At 39.6% G+C, this 15,107-nt stretch overlaps 1 protein-coding gene across 4 annotated transcripts in view; it reads left to right on the forward strand.

Annotated features, from left to right (window-relative positions):
- Window positions 1–15,107, forward strand: part of prdm16 (PR domain containing 16) — a 191,036-nt gene that overhangs the window by 154,151 nt on the left and 21,778 nt on the right. For all 4 annotated transcript variants that reach the window (XM_086069105.1, XM_086069103.1, XM_086069101.1 and 1 more), the window contains exon 4: window positions 13,552–13,692. In XM_086069105.1, the coding sequence (XP_085925231.1) occupies window positions 13,552–13,692 (141 nt within the window). The remainder of the gene's footprint in view (window positions 1–13,551; window positions 13,693–15,107) is intronic.

A 15,107-nucleotide genomic window follows, 5' to 3' on the forward strand; every position in this document is an offset into this window, starting at 1 on the left:
AGCTTTAGCCCGCCCAAATCCTCCAGAGCCCGCCCTCTTCTTCTACGAGTACAAATCACGGCGCTCTACAAGTACAAATTAGTTTTGCTCCATTTGTAGCGCGACAAATGGGGCAAAACTCACGTCACTGAACAGCAGCAGAAAACCCACTTGTGACTCCTAGTGGCGACTTCTTTGACTACAGGTTGTCATTTCTACAGGTACAAATCACAACTTTTACAGATACAAATTTATATACATACAATACAATATATACAAATCATGATTTTTACAGGTACAAATTTGTTTTTACAGATACAAATTTGTTTTTACAGATACAAATTTGTTTTACACATACACATTTTTTTTTTTACAGGTACAAATTTCTTTTACAGACACAAAAAAATTTTTTACAGGCACACATTTTTTTTACAGATACAAATCACGACTTTTACAGATACAAATTTAGACTTTTTTCTACAGGTTCAAATTTTTTGCACAAGTTAGTTTTGCACCAAATTTACCTCCATAGCCGCCCCTAAAATGGATATAAACAGATGGATTTTGATGGTTAATTCATATTCCACAAATGCAACATTAATCAGAATACTGTATTCATACTAGTGAGAATGCATAGAACATAGAATTGCAAATAAAAAATTTTGACTAACAGTTTTTAGTTGAATAGAATTCCCCATAAATACCACAAGAGAAGTCATGTCTACAGTCTGTTAAATATCTCTTCCTGCATACAAGCACGTGTGCGTCAATGCATGTTTGTGTGTGTCAAAAGGAGATGAGCCATGAAGAATAGGATGTTATCTGACATGCTTGTAGTGGTATTAAGGAAATATGTTGTCACCCCTCAGTAATCCTCCCTCCCCATCATTTCATGTGTGTGTATGTGTGTGAGCGACAGAAGAAGAGAAAGAGAGAGGGAGAGCACCAATATGTGTGTGATTGATGACACTACTACTGGTGTGTGTAAACACTGGCAGCCCAGTTATCTGTTACGTGACACAGAGGAGAAGGCTTGTGTCAACAGCTGCTCCTCCTCTTCATTTATCTCTCTCGCTGTCCCCACTCCCCGCCCTTCGACACATTTTTTCCACCTCACAAACCAAGACTTTAGTGTTTGCTTATGACTGCAGATCAATTATTAATGAATGACTGATTGGGCTCTTTTTTTTGTGAGGGACCTGAAAGAAATGGTAAGGTTTTTACTGGGTTAGTCCATTTTTAAATTGATATATCACAGATTTAATTATATAATATAGCAATTATTAATCCATCCATCAATCCATGAATAATTAAATTCATTTGACTTAATTTCCCCTCCCCCATAAAATATTATTTATTTATTACAAATACAGTAAATCTTTGTTCATCTATCTATGCTAGCAATGTATACTAACAAGCAGAACAATTAAATGATAAAATGATAGCTGATAGTATTATAAACCTGGGTATCCACCTGTTGGCATTCATACAACAGAATAAATGACTTTCAAAAGATTTTTATTTGGTCGTGAGATTTTATTTATGTATTTATTTATTGCTGCATCAAGTGGTTGAACATTTTCTAAAAAATACTTTAAAAAGTGGAGTTCAATAAGTCCGAAGTACCTTTTAACAAGTAAGGATGTTTTTTCTTTTCTTTTTTCAGACTGATACCAATAATGTGAATACTCAACTTGTGAGTAGTCACCGATACCAAGTACTAATACTAGTACCACTACTAGTTTTGACACATAAAATTTCCCCCAAAAAACATCCATCCATCCATTTTCTTAACCGCTTGTCCTCACTAGGGTCGCGGGGGGGTGGGGTGGGGGGATGGGGCGCTGGAGCCTATCCCAGCTGGCTTCAGGCAGAAGGCAGGGTACACCCTGAACTGATTGCCAGCCAAAAAAACAATGGCAGATAATGTTAAAGTGAGGCATATATAGCCGAGACAGTCCTCCAATAAATACAACCACATAGGTCGTTTTGAAAAGGTACCAAATTACCACCAAGTGTTACGTGTTTATCTGACTGAGCTATTTGGCCAGTGATTGTTTTAGCATTGCCTACATGTTTTGTAGCGGTCTTACTGTGCCTTTTCCTAACCTCAACCATTAGTGTGCCATGTAAAGACGTAACGTGTACTGTACAACCTCACTGAAATCCTCATCTTAACCCCATTACTGACGGCGAATTGACATACATGTCAACACTAAAAAAAACACTAAGCTCATTACCGGTCCGTTAGTTCAGTAAGATAAGCGTTTGTCTTCCGACCAGACGACCAGGGTATGATTCCCTTTACTATTTTTTTTTCTATTTAACATGGCTGATAGAACATGGCCGATAGAGGTCGCTAAACTACAATATGTAGCACTTGGTCGTATTTTGGTGCATGGTAAAACGATCAATATGGTCATTTTTGTTAGAGGACTTGTTGATATAGTCCAATATTTTCCCTTGAAATTGCATGAAATTAATTCATAAAACCACCACAATAGGGCGGCTGATACTAGTATCGGCCACCATCACGAGTACTGATACCTTGAAATAAGGCCTAGTATCAATACTTGCCCATTCCTAGTTTAAAGCATGTGGCATGAGTATTATTTTTTTTAACAATTCTGTTTGGTCTCTACGCATCGTGGATTCACCATACAGCATGTGTGAAGAGGGATCACTTTTGTCATGACTTATGTCATAATCATGTAAATCATGTAAGACTCAAAAATCTGTATTTCCTTCAAAAAAATGTTGTCACCAAGTCAAATTCCAAATAAACTATTATTGCAAATACGATTGTATTAATAGTTGCTTGTTAATCCACCCCAAGCCTACTCTCAAATAATGTAGTCATCCATTAAAAATCTGACCTTTTAAGCAGTTGAGAATGTAACGCAATATATAAGAGAGGAAAAAAAGTAATGTACTTGTTTAGCCATTAGTTTCTCTTAGTGGGGCCACTATCCAGCCATGCCCATATATATCCTGCCATCCATTAAAAAGTGGATTGATAGCCATCAGCCAGCCCCGGTCCCACTGACACACTCTTAATATTGGTTCTAACACAAACCACATGGCTGAAGGGTTCTTCTACACACACATTCTGATACCCGCAGCCTGTTCTACCATTTCGTCCCCCCTCACTTAGGGAAGAGGAGATGAGCGTTCTTAATTAAAGGTTGGCTGTGTGGGCCTCTGCGGGCAGGTCATCAAGCAGGATCCATTACCTGCACATTGGGGCCATCCAGAGTCTGACTTAGGGTGACAATTAAGATGAAGGGAGGGGGCACAGGAGTGTGTGGCAGGAAATAGTTTTGCACGCCGAAATGTGCCGGCTAAAAGCGTCATCAAGGCCGGGCTTTGACCAAGAAGGTGTTAGCTGGGCTCTCAATAGCTGTATTGTGTTCACACTTGAACACGGGCCAGAACCCGTAGCAATAACAGAGTGGAGAAAGGGAGCGTGGAGAAGTGTGGAAATGAAACAATGGTTTACACAACAGTGAAATGGCCCATTTCCTTCTCACCAGCACTTGAGAATGAGAAAAGCTCCATTAGGCCTTCTATCCTGGCTTCTGTCAGTCTCATGTTGAGCTCAGGTACACGCAAGTAGAGTGACGGGCACAACACAAGAGAACACACGCATGAACGGATCCAATGGGAGATGAGAATTGCCAGATATTTATACAATCGCGTTGGAGGAGAGACACACGTCTCCTAGCATTGTGTATGTCTCCTTGGCTGCAGCTAATGCTAGTGGGCAGAGGCAGAACCAAACACAGCCAAACTCAACCTGCATGTGACAAAACCTGGCTTCTCTCAACAGGCAAAAGGCCGGGATGTGAGACGTTGAGGAAGGCGGCAGTCTTGGCACTTTTGTTGATCACATTTTTTTAAAGGAAAATAGATAGCCTGCTTTTGAACATGTTGTCAGCAAGACTGAATTGTATGTTGCAGCCGCTTATGTCTTTGTAAAATCCATTCTGTGAGTCTGTTCTGTATGTTTGAATGATGTTTTCCCCAAAAATCTGTTGAAAAATAATTTGGGGAATATTTGGGGGGTTTCTACCATAGCTGAAAAAAACATAATGTTGAGGCAACAGTTGTTATGGTTGATACTAAGCACGTTTTTTTTCCTCTCTCATATTTGTGATTTTGTTTCCTTATTAAAAACACATGAGCACGTGTTCTCACAAGATGTTTTACTTAATATTGTTTTGTTAACCACTGATTAGCGTGTACCGATACCAGGTATTGGTAGCGCACCAATACTTAAGGCAAAAAAAAAACTCTCAATAAATAAATCTTCCTTGGTTGATGTTACACTGTAGCCGGTTGACACATTGGCGAATCATCTTGTGCATCAGAAAAACGGAAGGTCTTTGTTCAGAATTATCTGTATTTGTGCTAAATGAGATTTATGTATCATAAATACTAGTGGTATCTATACTTGGTATCAGTATCCGTATCGGTGGTACTCAAGAGTGAATACTTGTACTGTTAGCGGTCTGGAACCAAAAAAATGGTATCAAACATTCCTATGTGTTACCTTGTGAGTCCCAAATAGTTTTGAAAATGTGTCAAACTATCAGTTTTGTGACCCAAAGTTAGGCTGGGCGACATGGCCTTAAAAATCAAATCATTGATTTTTCATTCCCGGAAGTCTGTTTTCTGATTTTTAGTGATTTATTTCCCACTTAAATAAAAACAAAAATCAAATATCAATAACGTTATCATACATTTGTAGAAAGTGGACATTTAGACACAACACTTCTTATATTTTAAGTTTTTTACTTAAATAATCAAAAAATCCCCTTGGCCCTAATCTGTAATAGCAAAAATGTTGCTGAACATAACATAAATGAAAGTTGCGGCTTCCAAACAAAGTATTTCACGCCTTTATTATTCAGCCATGCTGATCTAATGTTTAGTCAACTTCCGATGTACTTAAATAGTCGAGGGGAAAGCGATTTACTCTACTCTGAATTGATGGAAATAAATGCTGGTGTAGTGTGTAATACATTTTAAAAGCTATAGGACAGATTGTACGTAGTTGATTGTAATAGCTGTTGCCACCACTGAAGTGGACCATTGTGTGGATAATGACAGCTTTTGTGAAATATAAACGGACAATGGGGCAATATTCAGCGCAATCGAAAGTTTTTCTACAATTTCGGACCAAAAGTTTTCCTGCAGTCTGATAAGTAACTATGAGTCCTCTGCTCCACTTGAAAATGCTGCGCACGTCCTCGAGTTTGTTTCATCTTGTCCCAGTTCTCTCCAAATTACATTTCAAGAAGATGACTGTTTTCTGTCAGTCTCGGCAATACAAGCAATGAGAAACTTGAGCTTGTTAAGAGCAATTCTGGTTTGATGTTGAACAGCAACTGACATGCAAATGGGGAAAAAAGTAGACTCATATTGGAAACAACTTGTCTACTTTGGATTTCAAGACTAGTCTTGTCAGACTTTTAATGACTCCCATTTTCTTTTTCATTCTCTCCTCAGCGTTGTCCATTGTGTCATGAAAAAAATGCTATTGAAGGATGTATTCCTTTATTCGGGTGTTAATAAATAATTGATAGTGTTACATGCTTTCAAATGCGTGGTCGGCACGACTTCCCTATTTGTGTTTGCCCAGTTCCAGCAATTGTCCCTATTTTGTGTTTCACTTCCGATGTCAGTCGATAGAGTGCAGGTCAAGTTGTGTTGCTGTTGAATGCAGGCTTCCTCCACTCATTATTATTCCACATTATTCTTGGCATGCCTGGACTACCTTTGAGAGATTTACTTGCTCTGCTTGCGCTCAGGAAAGTAGTGGGAAGTTTTCCCACTATCTGGATGACAAAGTTCTAATAGATCTTTTTTTTAAGATATTATTTAAATTGATGGATATTTACTAAAGTGATGTCATTTTGCAATACTGAAAGTTATTATTATTATTATTATTATTATTATTATTATTATATACACACAGTGTAATGTCTAATAAGGATTTTTCTTTTCTCGCTTTTGCTTTGTTCCCAAATATTACCAAAGTGTTCTGTAACTGAAGAAATTAATTACTCTCCTTTTGCCAACAAGGCACATATTTCATTCTTTGTTTGAGTTTAATTGAGTTATTGAGTCTCATTGAGGAAGATGGAAACAAACGAGACGTCCTCCACGCTTACAAGCAGCCATCCAGCAGGTATCACGCTTATGAGGGGCGTAAATGTCGTAGGTATGCCAAACAAGCCTGCAAAATTTATGAGGAAAATTGGCATACTGTGGTTTTACACTCGCATGGAAATAACCAGTTATATTTTAGTGAGGTTACAATTTGTGCGTGTGTGCATGAATGTGTGTGTACATGTAAACAAACTCAGCTGCACCGTCAAACATTAGTTCCTGTCACCCATAAACAGCTGTTTGCTCACTGTGTGTTCTCATCCGGCAATAAACAGCTATGTTTTTTCCTCTCAATATGTATTTTAAAAAAAAAATGACCCACTTCTCTTGGGTCTGTTAGCAATCATCATAAGTCATGTATGTGCTGTATTGAACGTACGAAGGGTGCAGTGTGCTTAAAAAGAGGAAGAAGCGTATTGCAGGTCACTCCAAGGGACGCAGCGTGTATGACCCTGATGTACTGTTCATATATCTCCCCGTTTAGCCAGCACCTGCTTGGCTGTAATGAGCCAATATATCTCCTCACTAATTGCCATAAATACATATAATAAAGCCGAGCCTGTAAAAAGGCTGCAAGCCAGTAAAACTGATGCATTTACTTTGAACGTATCACCTGCACACAGACCCTTTTTGGGTGGAATACACACTAGCGCACGCAAGCACACTCACTCGACACACATTCATCCAGGCTTTTAATAAGAGGCTGTAAATAACACAAGGCCGCTGCATTAATGAGGCCCCGGCCTGAAAACTCACTGCATGTTCCTTTTCACAGCATGCACACTTCCTGTTTCAAGTTACTTGAACATGGCAAGAAGAGCGCTGATTTAGCACAGTTGCTAATTTAATGCTTTAAGTCTTTGTTTGATTATTAGCATTGTAGTTTTATGCGGATTTCAAAAGTAGGCCTCAGCTGCTACTGTAAAATCTATTCAAAATTCAACTACTTGTTACTGTGACATCATTATTGCAGTAAATCAACATAAAAATAAAAATAACTATTACGAACTAGAACTGGATGTTGCATTAAAATAGTGGTGTATCACACATGTGCTACATGTTTAAGTAGCTGATGGCCTCTATTATCAGGTATACTTTCCCAATACAAAATCCAATACTAAACTCAGGGCATTGAAAGGCGACCCCGCCAGGCTTCCTGTTCTGTCTCTTAATTGGCCTTTTAGGAATCAATCAAGTAATTTGAATTTGAAAAGCTTAATTAAACATTCTGCCATTCCAAGGATAATGATGCACACTTTTGATTGACACTTTTGGTGACTCGCTCTGCTACACTGTGATAAGCTTTTAGGATGATGCAGTCAAGTACAGTGGTCCCTCGCTACTTTTCGCGGCCTCGCTGTTTCGCTTTTTTTTTTTTAAAGCTGCAATAATTACAATAGCCTTTTTATTTTACCATTTATGACTAAAACATTTTCTAGTTAGTAGATCAACATCCTAGCTGTTCACAATGGGTACTCCTGCATTTTTCTTTTTACAGTAATGTACCTATTTTATCAAATGTATGAAGGTTTGAACACTGAGAATGTTTAAACAAGAGAGAAATGTAAGAAAATGTAAATGCCTCGATGAGAAAGGTGTATCAACTGTGTGGTGAGGGGTTTTAAAGCCATTTATAATAAATGTAAAATAAAATATAATTTATTGCAGGTATTTTTTTTAACCTAACCGCTGCGGAAAACGAGGGAACACTTCTGACGTGAAAATCAAGACTGAGCAATGTTGTTAATGTTGTGAGTGTGTGATATTGACTGTGCACGCGCGCGCGCACACACCCCCACCCACACACACACACACAAACACATCACAAATGATAGCCGCGTAACTATGAGTGCTAATTTAAGGGAAGCAAGTTGGGTCATTAGTGAGCCTAGCCACATTCTGACACTCGCAATATTTTCACACACACATACACACACGCTGCCCAGATGGCTTTTACAAGGCCCTGGGCCCTGGCCGCCTGGTTTTTAATTATGTCACTATAGCTACCCGGCCCAGATCAAATGGGTCACATTTAACACGCTTTCATTCACCATCACACACATTGTGCATACTATAGATTACACACAAATGTTGACATGTAAGAACACACACAAACACACAACACTGTGCCTTTAATTTATATTCACAATACACCTATTTAAGTATATGTTTGCGCGTGTGTTTGTGGATTTGCAGCTATATTCCTCTTTAGCTTCCAATAGACTGCAAGATGTTGAACAGCATCAACAACATCAATCAATCAACAATTTACACATAATGTACTAACTCGAGCTGCTAAAAATGAGAGAACACTTTGAAATAAATTCTAAAAATGTATTTTTGTTTTCGTATATATTGCTACATCTAGATAGGATATAATATAGCACATTCATTTTGTTAAATAATGTGCCAGGGTAGGGTCGTCTCCGAATCCATTCATTCTTCTCACACACACACGCACTAATGTATAGATCACAGGACGTGGGGATCTGTACTCTGTCAGCCTCTTTATTAGCCTATGTGTGTGTGTGTGGGTGTGTGTGTGTGTGTGTGTGTGTGTGTGTGTGTGTGTGTGTGTGTGTGTGTGTGTGTGTGTGTGTGTGTGTGTGTGTGTGTGTGTGTGTGTGTGTGTGTGTGTGTGTGTGTGTGTGTGTGTGTGTGTGTGTGTGTGTGTGTGTGTGTGTGTGTGTGTGTGTGTGTGTGTGTGTGTGTGTATGTTAAGGGGCCTCCCAACTGGAATGAGACACTTTTCCAGAAAGGATACACGCGTTCTCACACACACTTCTTTATTCCTTGTTAGTCGTCCTACACCTTCATTTGCAACACCTCTAACAACCAGCACTGCAGTCCGCTCCACAGCCACTCACTCTGTCACTGTCACATCTCCGCTTCCACCAGGGCATCAGCGGTGTAGGTGTGGGTGTGCGAGCACGTGTGTGTGTGTGTGTGTGACTCTTGCATGTCTACCCTTTTTATTATTAATTTTTTTTCAACAACTCCATGTGCAACTGTAGAAAAGTGTAAGTTTGGTCCAAGTATGGTCTTTTATCTGTCATGTGAGGTCGCCCCCTACCTGCTTCGAGTGGAAGTGTTCCATCTTCTGGACAGTTTTGACCAAGGAGCAATTCTCTTTGTAACATATTGATTGTCATTGTCAATGTTTACTGTTTTTATATTTGTGTATAACAAGGTATACAGTCATATCAATAGGGTTGCTTCCTTTGTAATTTGGCTTGTTGGGAATCGTGTGTCATTGAGAACACCGTTTTTTTGTTAGTTTTTTATTATTCAGTGACATTAGATAGCCAAAATATTAGAAACAGCTCTCAGTACTAATCAACATAATTCTGTATACCACTAGTGCAAGCCATAGGTTTAAGCATAATATTAAATTATGTTTTTAAAATGCATTTTGGATACGTCATCGCCATGAGACTGTGAGGTGTACCTAATATTGTGGACAGCAAGCAGAAAGAAAACTTCCATGTCTACCTGTCTATTGTACGGATAAAATCAACATGTCTGTATGGAATACAGATAGACTGTGAACACACCCTCGCTGTAACAAAGCAAAGTGCTTCTATCTCCGCCTCGCATCGAAATCACAATCACCGCCGAGCAGCGTTTCCATTTTGTCATGCCCACAGTCAGAATGAAAATAATATGCACCTTGTCACCAGTGTCTGGCCTTACAAGCAACTTTCCTCTTCTAATTCAGCCCCTCGCGCCTCTCACATCCGTCACACGGCGCTGACGGAGGAGAGGCCATGTCGAGACATCCATTAAAGGTTCCGAGCTGTCAAAGGTTCCCCTTTGTGAGGCGAGGGGCAAAAGGAGTGTCGTGCTCTTATTAGAGCTTCCTGTGGAGTTTGCTCTGCATCCTGTCCACTCCGAGAAGCTTCTCTTTTCACACTTAAGCTTTCATGGAACTCTTTCGGTGCTCGTGTTTGTTGCGTTCTAATGCTCTTCAATCGAGCTATGCTTTTAAAGTATTGTGGCATCAGGATTGCAAGCAGTGGCATACACGTCAATAGAAGCATGCGAGTTGAAGCTTCACAGCTTTGATTGCCTCGGAGACTTGAATCTATTGAGAGAGAGAAAATAACACATTCAAAAAATGCATGAGTAATTTTAATGTCAACCCAAAAATTGTGGTTACAATAATCTGTTCTGTGCAGTCCCACTAGTCTAAATACAACATTATGATTAATATTGCAATATTGCGTAGCAAAATCCATTCATTTTTATCCATCTCAGGGGGCAGCCATTTTGCCACTTGCTGCCAAGTGAAAATGACATCACAGTTGCCCAGGACTCAGGTATTGACCGATCACGACTCAGCTTTCAAACATCACATGACCAAACAGGTGGTGTAATTGGTCGTTAACTGAGCCCAGAGAATCTGTGATGTAATTTTCAGTCGACAACAAGGAGACTGTACAAGGCAAAATGGCCGCCCCCTGAGATGGATTTGCTGCTTTTTGCTTAATTCATATTCCACAAATAGAATATTAATCAGAATGTCATGTTTAGAGTAATGGGGATGAAGAGAATATATTGTAAATAAATAAAAATGTCATGATTGGTCAGCATTGCAAGGTACCAATTTAGAAAGTCCCCCTTTATTGGATGCTTTTCTTCCATTTTCAACTGTTACTAAAAACGTTTACATATTAAAAATGTATCTTTGTATGGGGAAAAAACAATTCATTATCATGAAAATGAAAATGTGGTTCTCACACAAATTAAGTATAACATTTGTAGGTTTCCTGAAAAACAAATTTTTCTTATCTTATGTTTATGACATTTTTTAGCCTCTCCCTAAACTCTCGAATCATCCCCACTTTGAAACAGAAATCCAGAAAATTCTCTACCTTTTAAGTGATATAGTACATCACATGCTGAGCATCAGTCCTTCTTGCCCCATAAGACACGTGAGGATGAGGGGTGGGGGTGGAAGAAAAATGAAACGGAAAAGGTAAATAAACAAACAATCAGCTGCGGGTTTGTTCTGGCTCTCCCTCTCTGTTGCACCTCATTTGAAGCCTTATAAATCAGCCTTGCACCCGGAGACAGGGTGTTAGTAGGCCTCCTCAACAACATGCGCACACATGTACACTTAGAATAACACACAGGTCTGCTGCTCATTAAGCCCACCATCAGACCCTCGGGTGCATGGTGAAATGTAGTGCCTCAAGTGTGTATGAACTGCAACATGCTCACTATATAAGCACGTGAAAGTTCTGTTTGCCTGCCTACCTTGCCACGCCCTTTCACCCTTGAAATTAAAATTATGTGACTTCACCTGTATTCCAGCATTTTTTTTCCCTCTTCTTAAATTTAAAGCAAGTCCACACGTGCTTAGTTTTCAGTGACGGTCTTCACACATAAAATATGGGCTCAATCAGACAGAAGTAGAATGAATGAAGGCATATGCCTTTAGATTGTCATTCACATTCCATTTAGTGTAAGAAGCAAATATTGCTTTTTGAATACTTCGGGTTCTTTGCACACCTTCTCACATAACAACAATTTTTACAAAATTAAAAAAGAAAGAAAAAATAATAATATAACAATCAAAGTATAATGAAAAAATATAATACTCTGCAAAAATACACGATACAAGTGCCTTGACTGTGAGTTTTCCAAAATAAGAGCCATCACTTGGCCGATTACTTGTCTTAAGATATGAGCAAAAATTTGGGGGGAGAAATGAGGGGTGAGGTTGGAACGTATTAATTACCTGCCCATTCATTTTAATGGGGAACGAGGATTTGAGATACAAGTGTGATCATGGAAAGAAACAATCTTGTATCTCAAGGCACCAGTGTATATTGACCATATATCGTTTTGTCTTAAAGTCAGCCTGTTTGTATGCAGTATGGCTAATAGACATGACCTTGGCAGAATGATTGAAACACACTAAAAAAGTGTTTAACTACCATTAACTACCAGTAACTAATAAACAAGGGTCAAGCAAGGGCTTTACATACTTACTGGCAGTCCTATAAAAATACTTTTTCTCAATATTGTAATTTTGATTCAACGTGATTATTTTTTCAAGGACCTCTTTCCATTTCTTGTTTAACAAACAAGTAATTAATTAAACCATATTACAATAAACAATGTCGGAATTGTTATGCTTGTACTAATACAATGTTTTGGTCTTAACGTTGTTGAAATTAAAGGCAAATGAACCATTAATGAACATAAAAGGCAGTTTATTTATCTCCTTTGGAATTATTAACATAGGAAACATTTCGACTTGCAGTCTTTTAAGTTCACTACGACAACGTCACAGAATTCTAACAAACAAGCGTGGCTTAAACATATTTCAGAAAGTCTTACATCACATGACCAAAATAATGCAAACAAATCTGTGATTTTACCATTTAAATCATTCATGTTTCATGAAACAATGAAGCAGTGAACTCATCTCCACACGACAGAAATAGATAAATATACGTATAGAAAAAACAAACCTCCTGACTAACCGAAATGGAACCCCCCGCCCCCACCCCCACCCCCATTTAAAATTGAATAATGGCATATTAGAACATTGTGATGCCGATTTGAATTTGATTCATTGATCAGTCTTAGTGCTCACACCTCCGCTCGAAGCCCTGCACACATGCAATTGTGTGTATCTGGACAAGCATACTTGCACCAGTTCTTTCACACCCCTGAACAGACACTTTACATATTTACCCTCCAAACTCAACACCTAGATCCCTTCCACCCTCAAAACAAGAACATGACCGTTCACACTTTACGAGCTGGAAAAAAAAACATGGCTTCGGAAAATGTGTCCAGTTCTCAGAGTTCATGAACCGTGCGCATCTAAAAACGTCAAGCAGGTTGTTGGTTCTTCTCCATTGCACCTTGATGTCTTTCTGCCCGCCGCGATTAGAAGCGTCACGCTCACTCGAGGCCGTCGTTGAGCCAGTCTGATTGGGAGTCGTAATTAGCCCAGTTGCTCTGTCAGGCTGGTTTTCTCTGGAGGATACACACAAGCATGGTATTACATGCAGCATGGGGGTGAAATTAAAGTGTCAAGCCTTGCTTGGTCGAGCGGATGAGCTTGGAAAGTTCAAAGAAGGGAATGTTTTTTTTTCCTTTTTGTTTCTGACATTATATCTATACAGACGACAACGCTGTCAAACAATTCTCATCACACTGTTTTGCAAAATTGACAGAATTAGTGGCATGTGCAGTAGTCGGTGATGGGAGTTGAGGTGAAGAAACAACACGTGTGCACCAACTGCTGGTTCTGCCAGTTCTTATCAGAAAGCAAGACACATTTTAGCAACGATACATTGTTAACACCTTCCTTATGTGTTACTTCTCAACATCGTCAATTGCTATTTTTCTAAAACTGGACCTGTTGCTCTTTAACAGGTGGTGGACGACATGGGTAACATCAAGTTTGCTCTGGACACAGACCCGGACACCCCCAGCAACAGCTGGCTCAAGTATGTCCGCTGCGCCCCTTCGTTTGAGGAGCAGAACCTCGCCGCCTGCCACCTCACTGGAGACCAGGTGAGTGTCCCGCTTGGATTTGGAGTCCACATAAGAGACACATTGTTGTGTTGTCTTTGTCCTACGACAGCGAATGCCGCTTTGCTTTCCTGTTTCCCATCCACTCAGAGTGATTAGCGGGTTCCTATGTGTTTGCCATTGTGGCTGTAAAATATGTTGGCTGGTAATGGCCAAGGAGTGGTTCTATTGTGTGGCTGTCACTGGGCTGGTTGCCAAGGCTATTAGGAAGTGACACATGTAACGAAGCTTAAAGACAACACCACACTCATCGGAGTCTTTGCTGTTTGCACCTTCTCTGCACTGTCACAGAAATGTTAGAATACACTCAACTATGGGCCAATGTCTTTTGAGCTAATAATGAATCCGTCAGGGTTTGTGCTAGTACTGTCACTTATTCTAGAGAGTCCACACTTAAGTCTGTTTTGATCCAGCTTGAATTCACTTCCTTCCTTGATGCGGTTTGTTTGGTCAGGTGTGAACACAGAAATCAGAACTCTGCTGCAGACCAACTCAAACATACCATTCAGATCATTCCATATCAAAAAGCGATCTGACCTTGATCTGCTCCAAATAGCAAATGAACCAATCATCTTCGACCATCAATGGAGATATAAAGACTTGTAGTAAACATACGAAACCCGTGACGTACTGATGGACTGGCTATAAAGGGAGGAAAGGAAGGAAGGGAGAAGGGAGGAAGGAAGGAAGGGAGGGAGGGAGGAAGGGAGGGAGGGAGGGAGGAAGGAAGGAAGGAAGGAAGGAAGGAAGGAAGGAAGGAAGGAAGGATCTGTTCCCATGACAGTTGAACATGGATGGATGGTAACTGGCCAGGTGTTTACTTATGTTACTTACTGTACAACTATTCCAATTTCTTCCTTTTATTTGGCTGGCTCTGTTACTTATATTGACCAAATGTCAAAATGTTTATGCCAAGCGAAATAAAGGGTGCTGCACATCTTGAGTGAATGCCATCCGACAAGAGCTACACCAATTCTACTATTCCTAAGCCACTAAAGCGGGGTACACATACTGATTTTACAACAACAACAAAATTATATACATATTACTATATTTTAGGGTTTACCCAACAGGACCAACATAACACACCACACTCATAACACATCTCCACTGATAATCATCAGTCTTCTTCACCAAACCAGATGTGAGGCAGCATGGTTCCACTGGGCATCCAGACTGCAAGAACATACCATGAAGAAGAAAGAGTAGTAGTAGTAGTAGTAGTAGTAGAAGAAGAAGAAATAGATGGAGCTAGGCTAACTGTTAGCTTGTCTGGTAACAACTTTACAGTGGTTGTCATTTGGATTGTAGTAAATGATTTAGAAATAACACTCAATGCAATGCTCAATCTGGGCCGATTATGAATTTGTGTTGGTCATACGTGTAGTTAGTGTATC

The sequence above is a fragment of the Leptonotus elevatus genome, chromosome 2 (genome assembly GCF_054856555.1).
Source record: "Leptonotus elevatus isolate MCC_2025b chromosome 2, RoL_Lele_1.0, whole genome shotgun sequence".
NCBI lineage: Eukaryota > Metazoa > Chordata > Actinopteri > Syngnathiformes > Syngnathidae > Leptonotus > Leptonotus elevatus.